General features: G+C 46.2%; 2 protein-coding genes across 9 annotated transcripts in view; both read left to right on the forward strand.

Moving 5' to 3' along the window:
* Positions 1–3,448, forward strand: part of LOC139050495 (uncharacterized) — a 167,028-nt gene extending 163,580 nt beyond the window's left edge. For 2 of the 3 annotated variants that reach the window (XM_070526939.1, XM_070526940.1), the window contains exon 14: positions 3,192–3,448. In XM_070526939.1, coding sequence (XP_070383040.1) covers positions 3,192–3,356 — 165 coding nt within the window. In that variant the 3' untranslated portion in view covers positions 3,357–3,448. The remainder of the gene's footprint in view (positions 1–3,191) is intronic. The other variant, XM_070526941.1, reaches the window with a different exon arrangement.
* Positions 3,449–20,740: 17,292 nt separating this feature from the next.
* LOC139050376 (uncharacterized) overlaps positions 20,741–25,790 on the forward strand; it is a 34,832-nt gene continuing 29,782 nt past the window's right edge. For all 6 annotated transcript variants that reach the window (XR_011508850.1, XR_011508852.1, XR_011508851.1 and 3 more), the window contains exon 1: positions 20,741–20,984. The gene's annotated coding sequence lies outside the window, so the exon portion shown is untranslated. The remainder of the gene's footprint in view (positions 20,985–25,790) is intronic.

Consider the following 25,790-nt stretch of genomic DNA (forward strand, 5'->3'; position numbering starts at 1 on the left):
GCCGCTCAAGGCATTCTGTGTGTAGTCTATACATGCGCTTCTTTCACACTGGGAAAAAAAATTACTGTGGTATGTACCACACATTCAACAACAGAAAACTGTATCGGGGAGATTTTCATGTTGCTGTACAAATTCTTCTTTGACACTTTTCATCTAATTATATCATTAGAGAAGTTGAATAAATAATTACGACTAATTATGTATTTAGGCAGAATGCAAAAAAGAATCTCAGTATCTTCAAGCCACAGGAAACAATATTACTTTGGTTCAGTTAAGTGACGACGCATTTCTGTATCTTAATATCTTGGTGCATGATAGATGGGACACCTTATTGATAGTTAACATGCATAGGCAAACAAAGCCCCCCAAAACAAACAAGTGAATTAGAAAAAGCAAACCAGCAGCAGCAATAAAACAAGATGCCTTGTTTATAACCGGACACAAAAGATAAGAGTTCGCGCCATGTTTAAAAGCAGAAAAGAAACAAGAATTATACCGCGTGATAACTATGAAAAATAGGCGGAGATGGTCGCCAGTCTGGTAGTCCAGGTGCTTTTCTTGGCCTGATAGGACGTAGTGCCTGTCGAAGACGCTGCTTTTCTTGTGACTTAGCGAAAAGGTGGCGTGCTGACACAGCTACTGGCGTTCTAGTAACGGGACATAATTTCCATTAACTCCAGAAGCGTGCACATTTAGGCTGGTTGGATTACATCTTGAACAGAAATAGAAAATAAAAAGAAGACGTGAGAAACAGACGTGTGCGCTTACTTCTAAAAACTTGACAGTGGGGCCCACTAGCCTGCCGTAAATTCTATAGCATAAAAATGAACTCTTCAATTGCACTGTCGAACGTGGTAACAAAAATGGCCTGATGAAACCGACTTACTTGAACCTGCATGCCCTGCAGCTGGTTCATTGGAATATATCATTTGATGACTACGCGAATTCACGATCATTATCATCATCATCATCATCAATCTGGCTACGCCCACAGTAGGGGAAAGGCCTCTCCCATGCTTCCCCAACTACCCCGATCATGTACTGAGTGTGGCCATGTTGTGCCTGCGAATTTCTTAATCTCATCCGCCCGCCTAATTTTCTGCCGCCCACTGCTCACCTTACCTTCTCTTGTAATCTAGTCCGTAACCCTTAATGGCCATCGGTTATCTTCCCGCCCCCATTACATGCTTGGACTATGCACATTATTTTTCTTCATTTCAACTTGGATGTCATTAACTCGCGTTTGTTCCATCACCCAACCTGCTCTTTTCTTATCCCTTAACGTTAAACCCATCATTCTTCTTTCCATATCTCGTTGCCTCATTCTCAAATAAATACAACCCTTTTCGTAAGCCTCCAGGTTTCAGCCCCGTAGGTGAGCACTGCTAAGACACAGCGGTTATACACCTTTCTCTTGAGGGATAATGACAACCTGCTGCAAACATCATCGCTGCATCCGATAAAATGATAAATCAATCCACATAGCCACGGTTGCGCAACCTTGTTTAGTAAAGCCATCTAGCTCATTGTCGCCAAAATTGACTATTTGGGAAGGAGCACAGCCATAGATTGTAAGCGATAGCGAGTGGTAGTATCCATTGGTTATTTCATCTGCGCTGTACATCTTGCTTGTTCGTTTGTTGTTTAAGTGCGTTGTACAGCACATATATATTAGGTGGGTTCCAACTATGAATTTTCGAGTCGGATCAAACACGAATGTCTAAGAGCAACGAACTTCGAATGCCACATTAAACGTGTTCTTGTTTGTGAACTAATTAAAATTTATTGTTTCTGTTAAGAATGCGCCAAAAAACAAGGTCGAATTACGTTTGTTTAAGCATTTTGGTAGTGACAATAGAAACTGAAAGCCAAGTAGATTGAGGAAAGTGTAAATGAGAAATAACGTTTTCAAGTTATCTGATGTACAGTACTGATGGCAGTACTAGAAAAGGGAACACGTCAGAAGGTTTACGTACATTGTATTGGTTGAAAAAGTGACACCCTACAATGCTCAGCAGTGTTCTGAAAGAATGCCAGCTTCACTATGTTTAAGCAAAATATGTTTTTGTTCAAACCGATACAATAGATGTCTAATAGGCAGTCTACAAGTGAGACATTCTAGATGGACGATTAAAAAAAATTACAGGGCGTTAACAACGTCTTTAGGTTCTGGCGGGGATGCGGGTTAAGCGTTTTCGCTTCCGATCTCGAGCACTAAACGCACTTTCTGCAAGCGGTGTAGTCATCCGTGAGCCTACTGAGTGTAGCGTTGACGGTGCGTCCAGCTTGCCTCGTTGTTTTTGAAAGCAAACGCGCACCACGTCTCCTCAGGCCCCTAGCCCTTCGCTCACATGCCTTACAGGCGCCTTCAATACGGGGACACACTACGACTTCTAAGATAATTTGGGTGTAGTCAGTGTATTCTGATGCCCGTGGTGCGCAGAGGGCAACAACATTGTGGTGGTACTGCAGGGAAGTGTCGCCGAACCTTCTTCTCTCATTGGCAGACGCGTACACAGAGTCCCTCGAGCGTTCACTGGAAGAGTATAAGCACTTACTGGCGCACGCCTAAAGCCTCGTCTGCGGACGCCGACGCGAATGAGCCGATTCAAAATTGAGGAATTAGATAAAAAAGTTAACGATTTGATGTTATTGAGCTGAGGGGACTCGTCCTGTGTGTTCAACGAAAAACTGGCGTCTAACTAACAGTGGCATCTCTCTGGTGACGGATCTATTCGAAATACATAGCCCTCGCTTACGTTATTATCACTCTCTTGAATCTCCTTACTCGATCGACTCTTATGTTCCTTATATTTGAGGACCAACTAATAGTTGACAATTTCGAATAGTCAAAATTATAATGAACTGTTAATCAACTATTCGAATATTTCGCATATTCGAAAATTCGAATACTCGCACGCCCTTTTTCTCTCACCTGTAATAAATTTTCTCAATTAAATTTTAGCAGCTTTCAGTAGCTACTCTCCGATTACTTTTTTATTGTTCCAAGTGGAATTAGTGGATTTTAGTTTATGGAGAACTATAAGGTATAATCTAGGTCTTTATTCACCGCAAGTTGCGGTTGCATTATACATGAAAACCTATGTGATTGCAATATTTCGTACGACGCAAGCGTCCGCAGTGCGCCCAGAACAGTGAACTTACAACAAATAAAATTTCATTGCTCGCAGTTCCAGGCTGGATTCAGGAAGCTAGGCCTTCGTCAGCGTACTGCGTGGCTCTTCTACAACGTGCACCTGCAGGACTTCAAAAAACAGTGCCCCGAGCCTCCGTACACTGTCATTCGACTCTTTTGTTTGGCGTTGAAAGGTGAAGACGATCAGAGGTGCCAATGACAGAAGGGCGTCTTCGTTAAGTAGACATGGCCGGCACCTTATTCCATGTACTAAGAAAAAAAAAGGAATGGATTAGTAACACATCGTTAAAATGCTGCAGTCTCTGTGTTTTGAGTGACCACCTTCAGTGTGCGTACTGCCCCGTTTACTGCTTGCCAAGCAGCAAGCACGTTTTATGCGTTCAGTGTACCACGCCCTCTCCAGCAAATAAGGAAGGGGCAGGAATTTACAGTAGTTTATTACATAGGGCCCTATAACGTAAAACTGTTCCAATATGTTTTATTCCAATTGCCTGATGTCAAATTCCAATCGCCTGACGTCAAAAGCATCGGGCGGGAACCAGCAGGGTTGTCTGAACAGACCAATCAAATACTCTCCTCAATCATTGGAGGTCCCTTTTGCTTGCTTGAAAAACGAATAACATTGCCTACACTGAGCGGCTTGTCTTATCTAATTGGCTGACAAGAGACGAGGAGCACACTCAAGTGGAGAGGGATTCGACGGGACCGAGCCTCTTATTGAAAAACGATTACCGGATGAAGAGGGTGGTGCCGGCGTCTGCGATTGTTCCGCTTTCCCTTACTGAGCTTGCGTGACACTAAAATGATCGTGACACTAAAATGACACTAAAACGGATCCTCAGCAAAAAAGCGTTGCCAGAACGAGGTCGTAAACGTGCCGACAGTGCTCGAAAATCTTACACGGCCACACAGAAGGCTTTATTATACGCAAATAAACCAGTGCTCTCCTGCCGGTGCGAGTAGCCAGCGCCTGAGTGATCGACGGCAGACATGTTTTATTCCTTTTTCCTCTTTCGTGGCCCATCTCCCAGAGCGGGAATGCGCCATAGTTTCTAAGGCTGTCATCGCCATCATATTACGCGCCGCTTCTGCTGACCGCAGTAGGCATATTGCTCGTCCCGACTTTGTACTCCCTCGTGACCGACGACCACTAACAGGCCGACCTCGAACCCTGTCAGACTAAGTTCTCCTTCCTGCGGTTGTGGCTGTTACTGCGCCATACACACCAGGTAAAATTTCATTGGAGCCTCTCGACAGCTGCTCTTATGGATGGTGTTGAACAGACCGGCATGGAGTTCTAATGTCTAGGAGAAGGATTACGGCCCGATGCAGAGGCAGGTAAAGAAGAGGTGGCTTGTCCCTTGGAGATATATTTGGCCACTTTATTGAAACGAAGCCTTCTTTTCCAACTTTCCAGAACATCGCCTGTCTACTGGGTAGCGGTTGCTGCTAGATCGGTTGATATATTACCAGATGTATATTTGTGGATGTATATACCATAGCTACTTTCCTGCACAATTCTCCTCTATCGGGCGTAGTGCAAATCACCGTCACCTTTTAGCGGTCGTGATTCATGGCAACATATGAACAAATAATTAAGTCTAGGCCTGGATAACCGAGGAGACCGGCGTGGCAGGTAATACACGCATAAGCTTGTACTACTTGTACATGTACTACATGTACTATTTCATGAAATTATCACATTTGAGGTACAGAAAGTGCATTTCGCACTCGCGCCAAAAGAGATATACATTCCAGCACTTACCTCACACCTGGCACGTCTGATACAATGGCATGCCTCTTAATAATAAAGCGTATACTTATCTGCAAGTCGCGGGCGTTTGAAGTGTTATGCCAAGTTAGAGGAATACAGGTGCGCCTTTGCCCGTTAGCTCATTTGGCATTGCCAAAGAAGGATGAACTGAACATCGATGATAAAACGTGGTAATTTTTTACAAGGTAACACTGCTAGGCAACATATTTTTTGCATTGTTTAAGATGAAAAGGGGATGATGAGTACTAGAGGAAAGGTGCAAATGGGACCAACAAATGCTATCGGGTACCAAGAAAAATATGAATAAAAAGTTTTATTGATACAGCGCAAACTATGAAACCTACGTGAAGCGAATATTTAGTAAAATGGCAAACTACAACTAATGACGATGCGTAAAGTTTTGCTTACTTTAATTCTGCGCAATGTGTAATCTTATAGAAATCTCAGGCTTATCCCGCACAATGATAACAATATATATTCTTATAGATTGTTACGTTGAGCGCGACATCGTTCACAACCAATGCGGAAATGTGAACTACAGATTAAGAACTACGAAATCAAACACCAATCATGCCGAAGTAAGGGAATACTGAATGATTTCGACCTTTTGGATTCTCGAATGTGCGTCTCTAAGTATTCCACTCTAAGTACGCGAGTGTTTTTTGCATACTGGCCCCTTCGCAATGCATCCGCCGTGGTCGTGATCGAACCGGCGCCCATGAGTTAAGCAATGCATCGCCACATCACAAAGCCACCAAGGCTGGTGATGTATGATGCCTGTCCAAGGAAGAATGGCTATGACCAAGTGTACGCAAGAAACATTCAACACGTACTGAGCAACACGTCTGTAGCTCGAGATTCTGCAGCTCTTATGCCACTGAGGGTCATAAGCTTTCTTGACAGCTGGCAAAGAACGGGTGCGCACCTAGTGGCCCATACGAAGTAGCTAAATCAGAGGAACTACACTTCATACTAGAATTCTATAAAATAATTGACAAATTCACCAACCGACCTTTGTGCTTTAGAGCTACTTGTTAGGCGATATATGTTCAGGTCTTGAATAGCAAGGAATTTAGTTTTTGGTTACGCCAAACGTAGGTGCGCGTACTTGGACAACAGTTATATAAGCCTGGTACTTTCATTCCGTGCACTTATAAACTGTGCTCATATATGCGCAATTATATCCGCCGAGGTAGCTATTGACGCAACAGCACCCAGCAGCCCGGTAGCGGCGCCAAATTGATAGAAGTAGGCAAGAAAAACATGGCTTTATAATGAAGTCATCTGATTATTATATCGCAAATTCCCCTTGAGTGAGTGGTGACACAAACAAGTGAGGATACTGTTGTCATGTACAGTAATATCGACACCCATTTCGGGACGTTGCGCGGACACAACGCTGCGCTTTGGGTCCAGGTTCAGCGTGAAGCCTACCCTACTTGGTGCCGAAAAAGGTAGTCCTCACAATGGCTGTGTGTTTGTGTGACCCTGAAATGGAGAAGTGTAGGGGCGCTCTAACGCAAAACTATTCAAAACTTTTATATTCCAATTCTGCAATCAGCCCTACGTGATAGGTGAAAAACCCTTTGGGAACACTCCCGCTTCCCCTGTTTGTCACATGACGTCACGGAACCATGACAGATCCCCATCTGATATGACGTGTACACGCTGATTATGTATGATTTGACCGAGCAAAGGAAAAATAATTATTTATGATGCGGCACCTTTTTTCCCATTAGCCCTCGGCTATTTGCCAGCAAGTTAGTCGGGCTGCACCCACTTCACCTGCCTGTCACGCGACGTACAAAACCGCAAGAACTAACCACGTGAAAGTGACGTGTATGCGTTAAAGAATCACTATTATGCCCAAGAAAACTGAATTTTCTTCTGAATACCCGCACGCTGCCCCATTCTGAAAGGAATAAAAGATGGCTGCCACCGATCGCTCAGGCACTGGCTACTCGCACTTGCCGGATAGCATAAGTTTATTTGCGTGTAATAAAGCTTTTACGTGGCCCTGTAACGTTTTCGAGCACTTTCGGCACGCTGACGACCTCGTTCTGCCAACTCTTCTTTGCTGAGGATCGGTTTTAGCGTCATTCTTAAACTTCCGTTGCATACAGCCGCGTTTGTCGACAAGCCCCCGTAAGCTCAATCACAGATGCCGGCACCACCCTTTTCATCGAGTTGTCGCGAAGAAAGTTCAACACGGGCCCCTTTTCTTTCTATCCGGGAATGTTGTAGGCTCCTACGTGCGGGGAAAGCCTTTGTACAGAAAATAACAGCGACGACGCCTCGGGCATGTGCTGCCGCCCGGCCAACGCCATCGCGGCACCTGACGTCGCAACAAGCACGTGTCGCGTCCTCTTCTCAGGCTCGGCGGTCTCGGGCGTCAAAAGTTCTTTAGTTATGGGCGAAGTGCTTTTGTATGCGAAGTGCTTACGCGACCATTTTTGGCCCCTTTAAGTCTGACGCTTATTGGATGCTGTCGGCCTGCCTGATTGGTCGGAGTAACGAAATAATCCATTGGTGGAGAAGCCTGCGCCTCCCGGTTGTCCGCGGGTTCCTTGGATGCTGCGGAAATTTATTTAAGGAATGGTTTGAGTAGTTTTTGGGAGAGCAAGGAGACTGCAGCAGACGACGCAACTTCACCACGGGAGACCAGGTCGGTCAGGCAGACCGTTGATGACGGGTATGACATCGCTTTGTTTGCAAATATTTGTACAGTGTTAAATTCTATAAATGCCAAGTGAATAAACCTAGTTGTAGAAATCATACTCATCGGTGTCGTACCTGCTGACCTGCACTTGCCCATGCCGGAGCACTTCCCCCTTCACCTTCGTCTCTCTGGTGAGCTGATGCGTCTGATGTCTAACGGCTGTGTCACTTCGCGACAATATTCTACAAGGCTGGCGTCCAAAGCAACGGCCGCTGTGGAGTTTCGTTGCGAGGCCTGACGTATCCGGCGCACCTCCACCACATTGGGATGGAGGCGTGACGTAGGCGGAGGACATAATAGAGAGTTATAGCTCAGTGGGCCAAGAGGGCCCGCGTAGACGCGACTGTGCTTGTGTGATACGCTGGGGCGGCGAGCGTTTTTAGAGAGCGCATCGCTGACTCGCTGAAATCTCCCCAGTGGGGGGCGCGCAGCGGGCCAACGTTCATTCGCACGAGCAGCAGTGGCACCTCGCCGGCGTCGCCTTCAGACGCGGCGCTGGCTCGCCTGCACCGAAAAGCTTCGGAGTTGTTTCAGCGCTGAACACGACATTTGTATCCTGTACGAAGCATCAGCAACGACGCCGTTTTGTGACGATTTGAAGTGCATGACAGCGATCGAAAACTTAAAGGGAGCGCTTCATGGCGAGCTGACCACTTCATAGCACCGACTCCAAGCTATTTGGACAGGTGGCGCCACAAAGCACTCCACTCTACTGCGCTTATCCGAGCGAGGGATGGCTGAGCTAAGGCTCTTGCTTTCGTGCAGCGCTCCGTTGCCGTCTACGCTCGCCCAATGAGCACGCTGGCTCGTAAATGCACTGAGCTGTAGCTCTCTTACATGCGATTGGCATTCTTGGGCTACTGCAGCACTTTTAGGGGGCTGTGTATGTATGTATGTATGTATGTATGTATGTATGTATGTATGTATGTATGTATGTATGTATGTATGTATGTATGTATGTATGTATGTATGTATGTATGTATGTATGTGTGTGTGTGTGTGTGTGTGTGTGTGTGTGTGTGTGTGTGTGTGTGTGTGTGTGTGTGTGTGTGTGTGTGTGTGTGTGTGTGTGTTATCCCGCCTATGCGGGACGCAGGGTAGCCCATGGTCGAATGCGTGGCGCATGGGTCTGGTGTGCTGAGGGAACTGGGTTCGAAACGAAACTTTGACCAACTTGGCTAGTAGAGTATCAGGCAATGTGCACATATGTCCGTTTTCCACGAGCCACTTTAACGCCGACATGGGTCGCTGTAGAAGCTCAACTAGGTGTGTGTCACTGTTTCATTAAACCTCTTTGACACCGAGTAAGGGCACTGGGTATGTGTGACTGGTTCTGTGCTGATCTTCAATGTGCTCCTTTGATGCCAATTTGGGTCACTTGATATCTACCACTAGGATTGGCACGCTAAAGGAAATGAAGACGACCATCCCTGGCGTTCATGCGACGCTGAGCGGAATAGAACCCCGTTAAAATGGTTCTTCACGCACAGCAACCCGACACTTCAAAAGGAAGAGCGAGAACCTCTTAAACAGTCTGCCACGCGTGTGAAACGGCAGCTCAAGCACTTGTTGTGGGAGTGCCATAGGTATGCAGCCCTTCGACGAAAGCACTGGGGCAAAGTGGCAATCTTCAATGTGTGGAACCACCCGTCAGCGGAGAACGACGGTGTATTGCGAGTGCTGTTCTCCTTTACTGCGTAGTCCACCACATAGTTACACCGTGCGGAGAAACAGTCCTGGGTGTCCGGCCGCGTCCGGTTTCTCACTTCGCCGACTCCATTAGCCTTAATAGGCCAATGAGCCATCCCTGTTTTAATAAAGCTGTATCATCACTATTCTCATCAGGCTGCGCTAGAAATGCCCACAATCTGTCTTTCACTACGACACTTTAGAGAGTTGCGCCATGAATACATTTGGTTACTGCCGCTCTTCAATAAGCCGCTCACCCACACGGGCCACTGTGTATGGGTCACATGGGACTCGGGAGCCGATGGAACAATTCTCAGCGTTTCCAGGCACCGGCGCGCCCCACTTCTCGTCTCGGAGGATAACCGCATACTTCTCGGCAGCGCCACGAGATGGAGCGTGTTTAGAATGAAGAGTGAGAGAGGGTCCCAGCGCCCGCATGACGCGTTTCTAAGCGTTCGCACGTACCCGCATACCAAGCATTCTGATTGTCGGCATATGTGGGCTTTGTGGCGGCGGCTCCTGTTGGCGCATAGTGTTAAGAAATTGCAAAAAAAAAACAGTCCCGCTTCAGCACACGCCTTCATACATAACTCGTTTCGACGGCGGCAATAAATTGTGCAACTCATTTTATTCATGCTGCACGCATTATCGTCGGTAGTTACCGTAAGATAGGCTCTACGGAACTTTAAATGCGTAAGTATTTCTGTGGCTAGCCAACGGGAAACGCATCCGTCCGTCCGTATGTAAACTAAGACGAATCACTATGAAGAAATCAATGTGTAATAGAAAATATATTTAAAAGGAAAACTGTGGTGGTCGTGAGTTTCCATCGAGCCCGAGTGTCCCATCCACTCGGCTAAACACCCGCGCTTGCAGGAAGTGAATGTATCTCAACCGTATGAATGTCTAATACCTGTGGCACAAAACAAAGGTCGAACATTTTCTATGAAGGCTTTGTTGAAAGATTTGGTGATGGTGGAATAAAATCCATCTCTAGGACCGCATGTAAAGCCGACTTGGAGCATTGTAGACATCAGGAAAATAACGATTTTACGACAATTTATTGTCACGCATGCCACATCGCCGATGCGTTTCGGTGGTCGTGGCGTGCGTTTCGATGCGCCTTCCGTTGGGGCGTGACTTCACCGAACGCAATACCGCCGATCTCTGAGGGCTCATGCGCTTTACATCGCACAACACAGAGAGATAAGCAGTCATTTATTTGATAAGGATGAGAAGGAGTGGTGAGGGGTTATACAAATCTCATCACGGTTGATATTGGTTTGACGTGGATCGACTAAGGCCCTAAAGAACGAGTGAGGCTAATGATGATCGGAGAAATTCCGAAAAGGCTAATATGGAATGAGAAAGGTTGTTAAAGATAGGATCAAGTGCGATGAGATAGAAAAGAACAGATAAGGTTGACAAGGACTTGATCAAGTTTGATAAGTTTGGTAACTGATAAATGTCCATTAAGGTCAGATTTAGTTCGGTAAGGTGGGTAAAGACCGACAGGGGTTGGTAAGGTATAAACTAGTCGGAGAAAGTTTCATAACATTACGAATTTGTACGCATACTTAGACAACTCCCATAGTGGTTTCTGCTAGTTTAAAGAATGGTTACAGTGACAGTCAGGGCAGGAGAATATGTGTAACTTGCCACATGCGAACGTCGTCTTCATGGTTCTGCCAAGCATTGAGTTTATTGATGGACGGATTGCTTGTAAACAATATATTAACTGAAGAAATGTACATCTCCACGAATACACTTCACTGAATAAAGGAAACTCTATCTCGTACGGAAGACATATTCAAGAGCCAAGGAGTAGGTGGCGCGGCATTTGCGAACCAACATTTTGTTATGGGGTACACGTCAAAGAATCATAGGTGGCGACAATGATTCCTGAAATCTTCACGACCGTGTACCTCATAATAAGGTCGTAGTACTGTCGCGTAAATCCCCAGCATTATTTCGAATGTGAAACCCAGTGTTTCAGCGGTTTAAAAAAGCTAATCCTGAGCTTTGAAATAACGATGCCCGCTGTAAACCACGTGGTACCTATATTTGCAAATATAAAGAAAAGTTGCACTCTTTGAAGCTAATCTTGTCACACAACACAATTGTAATCGGTCTTTAGCGCCTTCCTGAGGGTTACTGCTGCGAGCTCGCTACCTCTACGTCACGAACTGCATGCGCGTTATCAGCGTGAAATAGCACAGCGAGATAACAAATTTGCGAGCGGATAGTTCTCGAGAAAGAAGCAAGGCAGATGAAGATTATGGTTGTGGAACAAGATAAACCCCAAAGGGTTCCAGGTTTATAACTGAGTGTGCTGTCATTACTATCTCATTTTTCCTTGAAGAGCAAAAGTCTGCTGCGTTGAATGAACCACGCTCAGTGCTGAATGCGCTTACGACACAAGCTGTCAGAAGAAATTTGAAGCTTCTTTGTCAAGTGCATCAATGGTTAGGAAGCAGACACGCTGGATAATGACAGGAACACGTTGCTCTAGGCACTTGTTGAAGCAAAATTTTCTGCCACAGTGTGCCATTAGAAAAGATGCATGTATAAAAGAAGTTTTGCAGTGGTTTTGTGCTGAAAGAGACTTAGTATGCCGAGAAGAGCGAAAAAAAGAAAGTTCTCGACAAAGACAAGTGACACATCGCAAGCGACACTTACAATTTTGGAGGTGACGAGGCATCGCGTTCGAAGCGCAAGCTCGCACTCGCTACAAGCCATCTTGCGCAGGACGCGGCACAGCCCAGCTGTAGTCCCATGCTGGGAACGATCTGAAGCTGGCCTTTGACGTACCTGCGGCTCGTATGCGTCCTCGTCTGAAGGAAGTGTACACCAAGGCGGCTTCCGTGCTGAAGATAACCCCTTCACCACAGCCACCCACTTGGTGAGCGTCTCCAGAGGAACGCTAGGCCGTTACAGATTTGTGGGTGAGAACAAAAAGTCTTTTGCCAACAGAGGGAGATAAAGGCTGGCTGACCGGCGACCCTTCCACCGACACCGAAATGGGCGAACGCCAGACAACCTCCAACTTTTCCAGAAAGCCTGCAACGTACAGTAACCATGTACTGTTCATTCGAAAACGGAGGACACGTGTTCGACCGCCTTCCACCGGAAGTCTTTGAATAGGAATGAATACCGAAAACGGCACCTCTCGCAACTTTGGAAGACATTTCTTCAACGCCTATTTCTTTGCAAGGAAAACTAAACGTGACCACTTCGCAAGCAAACGGAGATGCCCCGGTGACTCGAGTAGTACCAGTACCTGCAAGACCACCAGTGCCATTACCGAAACCTCACTTTCAACATGAGAAGGCTAGTTGACAAAGACTCAGGTCAAGGCACAACAAAGAGCAACGGTAATTACTGCAGCGTCACTAACGTGCTAAACGCCTGGCATCTCGGTTAACGTGAGCACTGGTCTATAGGTTCTACAAGTTTATGCCCTAAATGTTCAGACTTGTCACCGTAACAAAATTCAGTTCTAAAGATAACTTTCTTCGTTGCGTTGTTTCTTCCCCACCTGTTTCGAGCATTTTATGCCGCATTCGCACTTTGTATCTAGGCTACCGACTTGTGGTTTAATAGGGTCGAAATAAAAGCCGCCTTTTATTGCTCAGCTTTGCACCTATGATTTGGCGAAGTTCGATTCCCCTTACGTTGACCACGCCTTTATCACTGCGTTCGTGTTTGCCTTCTGGCTGTAAAGGGCCATATGTTGTAATGTGCAGGTGACGTAATTGGCATGATATTTTGAAGGAACAGGTTAGAGACAGGAAACAAGAACAATTAACCACGCAGGTCACACTCATGAAAATGTACATTTTTTTTGTCGGAATCGCATTATACCCTGCGCTCAGCACTCAATTAAAACAGTCGTAAAAATGAACAGGGCAAGCAAGAAATTCGGCACAAGCCATCTCACGATGAGTGTCGATGGTAATGTGATTAGAGTTGAATCAATGTATCGACAAATCATATTGTTGAACATAATTTTATTTGCGATCGCAAGTGGTGGAAGTTGGCCAAGAACATTAACTCCATTTTTACGCGTATGAGTGCAAACTGCGAGTGCACCTTCAAACACGCCAAAGAAAGGTTCACTAAAGGTGGCATTCCCACGACAGCCTGCTTTGTCACATTGGCATTGTTGGATTACAGTTCAGCATATCGGACTTTCAATTACCAGCGGGATGATTGCAGAATCGTCTACTTCTGGCCGAAATCTCTTACTCATTGTGAGCTATAAGAGCGGGCGTTGTCACTATTTCCACACGGACACGTATACCTGTGGAATGCTTCCACAGCAAGTTGCACTCGTGATGGAACAAATAAAAAAAAACAAAAGCAATTGTCAAGCCTCGCGGCCATATCGTCCGGGTGCTGTGCGTGAAGAACAGCGTGTGACACAATTTCAATTGTACCCTGCACTGGTGATGGATTTTTTGCTTATCGAATCTCGCGGGAAAACGTTAAACAGGCACCAACGCACCAAACGCAATATAAGCGAAGTATCGTGAGATTGCTGCCCACATGATTGCTGGCCACATGAAAAGAATGCCGTGTCAGACGCATACCTCTAAAGACGCGGCGTTAATCAGCCGCAGCGCAATCGAGAGAATTGCGGGTCCTGCAGTGCGGGTAGCACACTCGCTTGTGGTGTGTCACCACGAAAGTGAATGGAACAGCAATGCCGCTATTTTCAGGTTCCAGCGTTGTTGCCGGTTCCAACAATTCTGAGAAAGTTGTAGACAACACACAAGCTCTTTCAGAACGCCACAGTAGGGAGATGTCAGCACGAACTCTTATTCGTTTTGTTTGATCAAGGAAGTTCCAACCCAGAATGCTCACAATTTTTGCTGATTGTAATACCTAAGTTTTAAGAAGACGATTCTCCAGGCGGAATGAAATAACATTATCATAAAAAAACACAGAAAATAGAATAAGAGCTAGACGTCCGCCATTGAGCGGAAGAAACGCCTTCCGTTCAGCTCTAACCATTCAAACTTAGTGAAGCTCACATTTGCCTTTGCCGCCATGCAGAACGCGTTCTTACTGTTGTGGAAGGCCATGGTGTGTGCCCTGGTGACCATACCTCAATCTCTGACGACCTACAACACCCTCAAGGTCGCTATCCTGGAGCGCACGGTCCTGAGAGACGCCGTGAGCAAGAGCTCCTGTCCACTACCGAGCTCGATCGTCAGCCATCCCAGCTCTTAAGCTGTCTTGGATGCAGTATCTCGTTCTGCGACAAACAACTGTTACTCCAGAGCCTCCCAGTTCCCGTTCAAATGTTTCACATAGGCACCTCGGACCTTTCTGCTCTCGCGTCCTTGGCCGACAGACTATGTGGGTGTCATCTCCAAACCTCACTGCTTCCAAGGTGACCGTGCCCGAAACCGAAAACGCCAGGGCTCATCGAACCACTTCGCGAGCGTTTACAAACCAGCCTACCGCGGCCGATGCTTCACTTCCACAGCAGGATGCCTTTTCAACCATTCGCAAGGAGGATATTCGACACCTCTCAGATCTCTTCGCTGTTGGACTTAAGGGCATGTCCATCAACCCACATCCTCATCGTACGCCCTCGGTCACTGTAGCCGGCTCGCGGTTGCTCTCAAGAGCAATCCCCTCACCAGATCTTGACCCTATGCTGGTACCATAGACGTTTTGGCGCTTCGGCACACCGGTGCATATTACCTTGACCCTGGGCAGCAACCAATCACCAGGAGCGCTAGCGGCAAGTGTTCCCCGACAAAATTCTAGTCGTCGTTTCTTCGTCCCTGAGTGCCAATGGGCTTAAGTTTCTCGTTGAGACAGGTCAACCAGAAATTGTTTATGGTGTTATGCTAAATGTGTAAGGTTGCAATGTAATGTTGTGTAATGTGTAAGGTCTCAGGTCTTTGCTGTTGTCGTGACAGCACCAAGACCACATTGCATAAATATATTTTGGCCAATTTTCGCGCGAAAGAAATGTTTGTGAATTCATACCTGCCTTTGAGAATTTTCTGAAGATGTACTCAAAAGTACAGTATAATAGCAGGGTTTCTAAGGCGAGCACCACACGCGGGCAATGCTTTAAAGCATGCGGCCGCAGAAATGTTTATTCCAGCTTCTTGAAGGAAACTGCTTCGTCTGGAATTGGGTCGTGATGGCGCAAGGTTGTCCAAGTCTGCGGTCGTTTTGCTACTCCTGCACATTACAAAAAGTCGCCCAATTACAGCAAAACTAAATCATTTCTTCAAATAGCCGTCTATTGTATAAAATAGACCGCTTTCATAGGGCAATTCACAATTATGTTTCGTATAATTAAGGTTTACGAGCCCTGAAGAACCTTTCCTTACCGATGGTGATGCATTGGCCAAGTGCACAGCATAATTCCAGCTATCAATTACGGACAACACAAATTCTCATTAGGTGACACACCATATTGTCACCAAAGCCACGCCACTTTTCGACGACTCCAACTTCGCCACCTCCAGATCGCACGCCACGACAATAAACAAACGTTTGGTCTGCGTGGTGTACGGCCATCAACAAGAGCTTCACAATACAGATTATAACTAAGAAGAATGGCGACTGGTGCATACGTAGTGAATACTCGAGCATACGTTCAAGTGCATTTCTATTTTTAAGTGCTCTGGTGCTAAGCGGCGAAGCCGAGCACCTACCGGACGTCCTTTCATTAAGCTGTGACCAAGCCTGAAGTGGTGACTGGGGAGCAATGGCTACATCCAACATGGAAATCGGAAACACTGGAAATATGCTTCAAGGTTGCCAACCAATATGCATACATTTTGTTGCGCGCTTGTACGAGATGCAAAGGCGGCGCTGATGCAGTGCTGCCTTCGACTGGCAGGTGAGCCATGTAGTCGAGTAGGAGCCTGTGGCGCAGGTCGATAACAATGGCTAGGTCCCGCTGAAAGTTGGCTATAGTTATCAGGTCTTAGACTTCAGCAACAAAGCATAGGTAACTAAAAGTGCGACCCCTACCCAGATTGAGAGCAACTGACTTTTCGCCGCACGTTCAATTTTCCGAACACTTACTTGTAGTGAGGTAAGAAGGCAAGGCGGCGGTGTTTACGGTTCTTACGGTTTACAGAGGGGATTGCACAAATTTCCTCACCGGTGTCTACAGGGTAGCGTACTTTTATGTACGGTCTATTGTATAAGATAAACGGCTTTCACGGAGCAATTCGCAAGTCTTCTCATCAGTGATTTACATAGTCGTTTGCTAACATGTTTCACGGAGGGCGCCACTGACGATCATGGCAGTACAGTTTGGTTGGGACCAGAGAAATGGAGTCGGACGGATAGCGGTACTCATTTCATTGCTGGCCTGCGCGAGTAAGCGGTCAAGACCGGATTCCGCTTTCAGGTTTCTTCAAAGAAACATTATTCACTTTTCTACCTGATAGCCTAAACAATCCACATATCTCAGCTATTCACTCCTGCTCACTTCCTGTCCGTTTTTCTTTTTTATAATTTTTTTCTTATTTATAGCCTTTATATGTATTCTGGTTTGTTCTGTTGCCAATGCCTTAAAGTACTCTTTTAATTCTACGACTAGCTATTGACTTTATAGTACTTTACAGTTTGTACTACATTTATATTGCGTAATCGTCCTCATAGTGACTACTGTATTGCTGTTTTACGCTTTATATTTCCTTTAATACATAAATTTTTGACAGGAGGTCCCGTTTCAGCCACATGCTCTCGGACGTCCTTCTGTATACTTGTGGAAACATCTATGTCTCCTCCTTATGAAAGAAATACAAAGTGAAAAAAAATACAATTTTGGTGGTTTAGTTTTGGCCCAGTGCGACAATTTTGATGCCAACGGATTCGTTAATTTGTGCCGAACAGTTGTGGTGAGCTTGGCTGATAACACCAAAAATCCCTAGAGCAATAGGGGGAGAAGATCGTCGTCATCCCCTGGCCCCGCAACGTTCTTCCCGTTCACAACGCAGGTTGTCGCAAGACAAGAGCGTCGAGTATAGTGGAGCAAACATGCAAAAACAAGATCAAAGAAAGCTTTGCGGACGCCGCCGCGTACCAACACGATCAAAGCTTATGCGGCTTCTGTCATGAACACGCTGTGCAAAGTGATCCAATGTGCCTCAGTCCGGACGACGGACGCCGAGTTGGCCGAGCAAGTGGCCATTGCACTCGGCATGCGAGAAGTTCGGAGAGACAGGGTGTATAGCGATTCGAAAGCGTCCATCAGGGCATTCCAGAAAGGCCGGGTCGCCTGACAAGTAATTCAAATACTGAAAGGCGCAGAACATGGCGACGACTCCATACACTCCATCCTTTGCTTCCCTGCCCACGTCGGGGTGATTGAGGAGGCTCTTCTGAACCTCAAAGAGTCTGGTGAGGAGGCTGTGCGTGGCTTTTCCGACCGCGCTGCCCTCGGATCGGGCGACTCTCCCCACGGAAACACAGACGCTCCTATACCGCGAAATAAAATTATTAATTTTTTTACTTAGAAAGAAGGGTTTTCCCGCCGCCTCAATTAAAGGTAAGCAGGCCGCAGGCGGTTACACTCAGACTCTTGCAAACCAACTCCTACCACAATGCGGCATCCCTTTGACAGCACATATCCTGAAATTTACCCCAATTAGTCTTACGTGCATGGCCTGTGGTGAGGCTGCTACTTTGTCTCACATACTCTGACAGTGCGGGTCGTTGGGCCCGAAGTTCACCAAGGCAAAATAGAACGCCCTCGTGCGAAGTCGCATGTATGAAGACCAAATCCCGGCCGTCCAGCAAGCCCCCGATCGGGCCGGCAGCCTGGACCTGTCAGTACCATCGTGGGATTAGTCGGGAGCGCGTTCCATCCCGTTTTGATGGACCCAATAAAAGTTTATTGACACAGTCACTCTAGTCGCAGTACGCTGCGGCGCTTCACTGGTGCGCCACTTGTGTGGTAGCTCGGCAGGTGTAACGAGCATCTAGTTTGGCGAACACTTCGGTGGTATGGTTTCCGCTGCAAGGGAAGCAATGCTTCCGGGTGTCGAGGCCGATAACTAAAGACATCAAATCCAGTGAGCATAAAGTGAAAGGCACGCGATGGATAAAGAGGCGGCGACTATACGGTAGCCAGCGGCACTCAAATCTACGACGAATTAAGCCTACTGGTGTTTGCAAGGTTTAATGCGCAATGTGCACATTTCCCATCATTTCCTGAGTGAAAGTTGAGAGAGTAGTGCGTCAGAAAAGGTTTCCTCGTGAAGGCTAGATCAGTGACTCCATTCTCCCTCCTAGTGCTTTCTGCTTCCTTCGTGCTCACTACTGACGGCGATAGTGCGGGCTGCTTTAATTGGAGAGGGATAAAGAGAAATAAATTTTTAGTGTTAAAATACTTGATAAGCGAAATTGTCATTGCCATCTTTCTTTTATCGTACGTTGTAAGAAAAGGAAATAAACATTGCCCTAACACCGTTGCAGTTTATTTTAGCTATCAGATCAGCATTCATTTGACTGAAATTGCTTTCTCTAAATTGTTTACAACCATTGTATTCATTCCCTCCTGGATTGTAACCTATTTTTAAATTAACCTTTCAGTTCGTCTATCTGTTTACAGGCATACTAGTCTAGTTATCTAGTTAGTCTAGCCTATCTCCAAGGGACTGGACTGCGCTGTTCGCCAGCTAAATAGGAGCCTCTGCTCTACAAGCCCATTCAGTGGGGTCGCCCTCCCAAACACCAATCTGATCACCGACCCTGTGAAGATAGCAGTCCTATCCCACACGTCCCCAGTATACGGGTCCTCGGTCTCACCATCTCTACCAACGGCTCCAACGCCTTCGCTCTTAACAAGATCAGTGCCCAATCTCGAATCACCCAACGACTTCTTTAACGCATCTCTAACCGACGAGGGCGACTCAAAGAAGAAAGCCTTCTCCGCCTCGTCCGATCCTTTGTCTTATGTCATATTACCTACGTTGCTGCGTACCTCAACCGGTACCGGGCTGAGCAAAACAAGCTCAACCCCCTCATACGAGGGGTCTACAAGCAAGCAATTGGCCTCTCGCATTGCACCAGCACTCAGTTCTTCAACCAACTGGGAGTTCACAACAAATTTTCTGAACTCATTGAAGCCCAACAACGATGTCAGCTTGAACGGTTCGCCCTTACTGAAATGGAACGTTTTAGTCTATCTACGCTTCGCTTCACCTACCATCAGCAACAGGGCCCCAATCAACCGATCCCGACCGACAACCGTAGCTGGATCTACATAGACCCTCTCCCTAGAAACATGCACCCTGAATATAACACGGCTCAACCGCGCCGGAGTCACTGGAAATGAGCTGGACCCCAGGGCAATCTGACAAGACATAACCATCTCGTTAAGGACTTTTACCTCAGTCTCCGAACCTTCCCCACCGCCTCACCCAAGTTCAGCCGGGCGCAGGCTACCACCCTGCATCTTCCACAAACCAACACGTACCCTTCACCCGCCCGCTTCCACCTTATATTTCCAGACGTCTACAATAACCCCAACTGCCGGTGCTGTGGCATTCACCCGACTACTGTTCCACATATGCAGTGGGAGTGTCCAGCACAGTACACGCATAGAAACACCAGGACTCTCGTCGAGGTTTCATGAGGCTCTGCGGAGCTGCGTCCTGGACGATCAAACCTGGGTTTGATCGTCGAGTATGTCGAGGACGTCGAGGACCAAACCCAGCACGCCCGCGAAGCGGTGGCGAGGCAAGCCCTCGACGTCCCTTCATGGAAGGCTTAGGCCCGGCCATCATAAAATGCTGGTTGTACAATAAAAGTTTATTCCTCCTCCTCCTTCACTCTGCCTTTCTGATATTCAAATAAGTTTCTTTACCTCTCTACTGCGGCCCGATTGATTGCGTATCCTTCTTAGCGGGTTAGAGCCCTGATAGGAGTTCATCGTCGTCATCGTCGTCTTCATTACCAAAATGCCGTAGTCTGCTTTCCACATGACACCTCTGATAATTTCCACTTCGTGATGGGGCTGCGTCTAACCTGATGCGATTGATCTTCTTTTAAAAGTCAGCCGGACATAGCATAACTGAAGACGACGAATTTTACAAATTTCGCAGTCAGTGTACCAGTTGCATGAACGCAGCTTTCCGTCTTCGATTTATTATCTCGGGCAAATGAACCAAATGCAGATAAGAAGTTGTGTAGTTTCACTTCTCTTCCTTTTATATACGCAATTCTCATTGAAAGCTTCCCTCTCTTTACATATATGGCAAATATTTTACCGATAAGTCTCCTACCATAATTTTGAAATAATCGCTTTATGCTTTTCTCTCCCTCTCATTCTGCTCATATCAGTCTGGCTATTCCGAGGTTTCCTTGCTCCCATGTTTTAAAGCTTTCACGCATCTAATTTAGGGTTCTTTCCTATTAGCTGTCTTTCTGACGTCTGTTTCTTGGCCCGTCCCCCAGAGTGGGTATGCGCCACATTTGCTAAGAATATCATCGTCATCATATTATGTACCGCTTCTCCTGAGCGCGCTCATCTCTTTGCTCGTCGCCATTTTGCGCTTCATCGGGGCTGACGACCACTTCCCGGCGGACTTCGAACCCTGCCGTACCGAGTCCTTCTCCTGCGGTTCACGCTCTTGTTCCGACATATACACCAGGTAAAATTTTTCTTGGAGCATCTACAGCGGCTTTTGTTTATGGCGCCGAACCAACGGGCACAGAAGCCTAACGGCTAAGAGAACAGTTGCGGCTCCATCGGGAGGAAGGTCAAGAAAAGGCGGCTTGCCCCTGCATAGGAGATCTGTCTGACTACTTTATTAAAAACTAAGCTATCTTTGCCCTTTTTCCCATGGATTTGCTGGCCCTTGAGTGCAGCTGGGTCGGTGGGTATTTCAACGGGTATATTTGTGGTTATATATAGAAGCTGCTTTCCTGGACCATTCTCCCGTATCGGGCCTATTGCAAACTGTCATCTCAATTTAGCAAATATTTGCTACATCATATGAATAAGTATTTAAGTCTAGGGCAAACCGAGACGGTCAAGGGTTGCAGGTGATTTATGAAAGCGTGGGCGTAAGCTACAACGTCCACTTGTCGTCATTGTCATTTCATCACTTTCATTTCATTGGATCAATCCTTGGTTTCATGCCATCGTCAGTGTTATGAGGTCTTTATTCTCATACCATACTCGCGCACTTATTTCGCCGTCCTCATAACACAGTCGTCACGCGATCATTTTCATTCTGTTGACGTCATTACATCATAATCATACCAACGTTATCGCGCAAAGTTAAGAGGAAGCGTTCGGCCGAAGCCAAGTTCAATGCCGCCGATTCGAATACATTGAAAATACAGAATTGCTTTTGTAGGATATCTTTTAGACGAAATCGTATAAGCCTGGATGCATTTTAGATAGAAATATAATTCGTAGTAACTGTGGCAAGCAGAAGCTTTATTTAGGCTGTACATTTTTACAGAAATTGCCAATAATCGGTCAGGTATGAAAAAAGAAGCACAAAGTTAACAAATCCCTAACATCTGCACCGAAATCACATATCGTAGTGCTATCAGCTGCATCCATTAGACCACATGGGCCAGGAAAGCTTGATACGTCAATTTATAACGTATATCTCACACAGCGTTTACAATGGTTTTGCGAAACTCGTACTCCTACCTTAGTGTTTATTTGAGAGCCATGTATACTACATACATTTTCTTGCTTTTTGATGTACTATTAAATGCTGTTCTCAAGGTTGAGATATCATTTTTCATTCTTTAGTGACAGACTTGCTTCTCCGGAAAGTTTGAAATTTCAACAGTTTTGTAAAACGCTTGCCCGTCTAAATCAACATTTCCTTCCAAGCCTCACGAAGTTTTAAGATTTTATTTATATGCGACAACCGTCATCAAAGCCGGTGCAATGGTTGCCAAATAAAAATGATTTCTCTGTCTCCATATATCTATATCACAACCCCCGAGCTAAAGCTTCCTCATAACCATCCTTTACATTAATTAAAAGGCAAATGAGACATCCACCAATTGTAGCAATTGTCACAAAAGAAACCTATACGGCTTCCCCGAAAGAAAAGCCCCGCTTTTGAAGGAAAATTTTTCCTGGTCCGGGATTCAAACCCGAGAAGACCGCCTATCCGCGGAAGCAGCTGTACGATCTAAGCTACTCAGGTGACTAGCAGATGGCAGGGTGAAGTGGTACCATCAAGAACTCGAAGCAAAGCCAGGAGTTTGAACAATCCTTGGTTCAAACCACCATGATCGTGCAGCCGGTGTCAGGCCATCCTTGTCATTGCGTCATCGTCGTACATTCCTCGGCGTGAACTCGTGTTCTTCCCATCGTGACGCCGAGGCCAGTGTTCCATCGCCGTCATTCAAGTTTCGTCATCCGGTTGTCCTCTTACCGTCGTCGCCATACAATTGCTCTCCCATTGTTGTCTTGCCATGATCGTGATTCCGTCGCGATTATTTCGAATTGTCTTTCTATAGTCGTCATGCTATTGACGTCATACCGCCTTTATCATTCCATTTTGTTGTTGTTGCGTTGGTGTCACTGCTCATCGGCTCGCACTCGTGGAAATATTGTCTTCATTATGCCGTTGTCTTCCTTCCATATAAGTAATTTCAGTTAAGCCATCTGGTTGTCGTCATACCATCCCGTCATTCTGTCGTCATCATTGCCCTCCAGTTGTATTTAAGCCGTCGTCGTCTTTCCATGGCCATCATTTGCCAATTCCTTTCTATAGTCGTCCTGCCATTGACTTGAGCCCGCCTTTATCATTCAATTATCGTTATTGCGTTCTTGTCATCAGGCATCGTTAGTTATTCGTGGTGATGTTGTGTTCGTAATGCGGTTGTCTTCCTTCCATAATGGTAATTCCCGCTTCATCACGCAACTGCCGTCATGTCATCGTCTTTGTAACGTCTCCATTCTACTGCTGTAACGTTGTCGTGGTCGTCCAATCGATTTAATTTTAGCGTTGTAACGGCTATGTCTTCCTGCTGTCGCCATGCGTGGTCCCAGCAGGCTCGAGCATAAGACTTATGAGCTAGGTCTTTCACCGTGTGACTCTGTCCACCTTCGCCGTTTGCTCTGTATTCGCTCATGGTATGTAATTACTAGCAGCGTTCTTCACCGATACCAATAAATGGTTCGCCTAAGCTGAGTTCCACAGCTCGCGATCTTCAATATTTGGCGCTTTATCTGGCACTATTTGTCATGGAGGTCTACGTAAAACTGTGCACGTTAAAGCAAGGTCATCGCACAATAATTGCTTGACATGAAGTGGTGCGATGAGTAGTGCCTCCGATTGCGTGCGCTAGTCTTCACGCCGTCATTTTATTCTAACGCCATCATATAGTGGTCATGGCGTCGTCGCCTTGCGTGGGACCAAGATGCTCAAGCACAACGTCTTTCTTTCAATCCGAAGAAGCGAACACTAATTAAAGGTGAAACATGAACGCCAAGTGACTGTGCACAAGACCTGTTATTGTAACCTAGTTTCAGGCATCGTCGTTGTGAGACAAAACATGGCAGCTCAAGCCGCAGATAATGCAAATTATTTTGCCATCTGCTGCAGGAATATATCATCGTATTCGTGCTAAAGTATAAATAATAGTTTAAGCGTGTATAGTATAGCTGGTGCATCAAATGCAATACCGTGCCTCAGTTAATTAAAACATATACTTGCGGAACATGACCATTTGCTGCTCCGAAATTCGTAGGCGTGTCACACGTTGCGTTATAAAAAGTTAAGCAGGAAGAATACATGGGACGCGTTTGCGAGTTAGCCTTCGCTATGTCGGTCAGAAGCTACGCGGAAAGGCAAACACCTAACCAACGCTTACGAAATCAAACCCCAAGAACGTCAACTCAGCGATCTCACGAGCACTCTGTCGATGTATGATGCTTAAAACTAATTTCTCTGGTTTTACGTGCCGAAATCACGATCCTGAATATCAGGCATGCCGTGAAAGACTCCGGTATATTTTTTACCTTCTCGGTTTTTTGAACGTGCCCCTCTATCGGAGTACAGGAGTGTTTTTTTTTAGATCCTGCTCCCCTCGAAACGCCGTCACAGCTGGCTGTTGCGAGGAAACCTGCGACCTTGAGCTTAGCAGCACGTCGCCATAGCCAATAAGGTAGCACGATTCGAGAACTATATTGTGCGACGCATAATGACAATTGCGTGACATGTACGGAATTTTAGGTTGCGGAATATGCTGTTTTCTTGAGTATCATAAAGCTTTCAAATTTGCAGTCTTGCAGTAAATTTATCACCTACGATGCAAAGCTCAAAGTTGCTACCTAATTAGGCAATTGCGCGTAATAAAAAGTGTACCTTGCTCCACACGAAAAACACAATTTTGACTGCGTCATCTTTGTGTAGTTCAGATGTTCTTAAACCTTCACTAAAGTTCGCTGGGACACCATGCATGACAAATTAGCATCTTGTATAAAAACTCCTCATCAGAGTGATCATGAGCGTATTTAGGTACACTACGGGACCAAGGCCTGTCCCAGTCCTGTCTCATGCGCTGTCTTCTGACAGTTGCCACTATCATGAAGACCAGTATACCCAATCATACAGGATATATACATCACATATATTATAGCACATTTGTATTTTATTTAGTGGGAAACGCCCCATGTGATACATGCGAACGTGCTTGTTATACGTGGGAGGCCGTTTTGTTTTACATTCTATATGGGTTGTGGGGCATATGTGCTCCTAATAGGATGTCTTACAGGAGGTGTGGAAGGATGCAGTATTTGTTTAATGGTATCCCTATTGAAAATTTGCCCGATGCTGGGCATAGTGGAATCCATCATCCATCATCATGGTGGATTATGGTGATGGGTGGCATGCCGGGTGACGGGTGGCACGGTGGGTGCTGGGTGGCATGCCGGGTGACGGGTGGCACGGTGGGTGCTGGGTGACATGGTGGGTGACGGGTGGCATGGTGGGTGCTGGGCAGTATGCTGGTTGCTGGGCACAGCGGGTGATGGGTGGCACGGTGGGTGATGGGTGGCACGGTGGGCACTTGGTTGGATATCATCGTGGGCGCAGCACGTCAAAGGCAAGTTGTGTGATGAATTGAAGGAGCAGCCATTGCTATACGGAAGCTCATGACGGGCTATCTTTATATGTGATGTTGAGTCTTATGAAGTGTACAGTCTGTATATACATGTTGCCAAGATGCGGCTATTTTCATGCCATAACGAATCAATCTGTAAAGCACCATACTACGTAGCATATCATCACACTTTATTGAAAAAGCATCACTGGACTTGTATTGTATTTACTTTTTCACTCGCTTGCCCTGGCGTCCTGCTTGTGTTAAAGAAAGCTCCAAAGGTGCTTTTGCGGGGAAGCAAGGTGGTTCTCCGGATGTGGTGTAGGTGGCATCATTGGTTGGTCACTTATGTATTTCTCCAGGCAGTCTAAAAG

This window comes from Dermacentor albipictus, chromosome 10, assembly GCF_038994185.2.
Source record: "Dermacentor albipictus isolate Rhodes 1998 colony chromosome 10, USDA_Dalb.pri_finalv2, whole genome shotgun sequence".
Lineage (NCBI taxonomy): Eukaryota > Metazoa > Arthropoda > Arachnida > Ixodida > Ixodidae > Dermacentor > Dermacentor albipictus.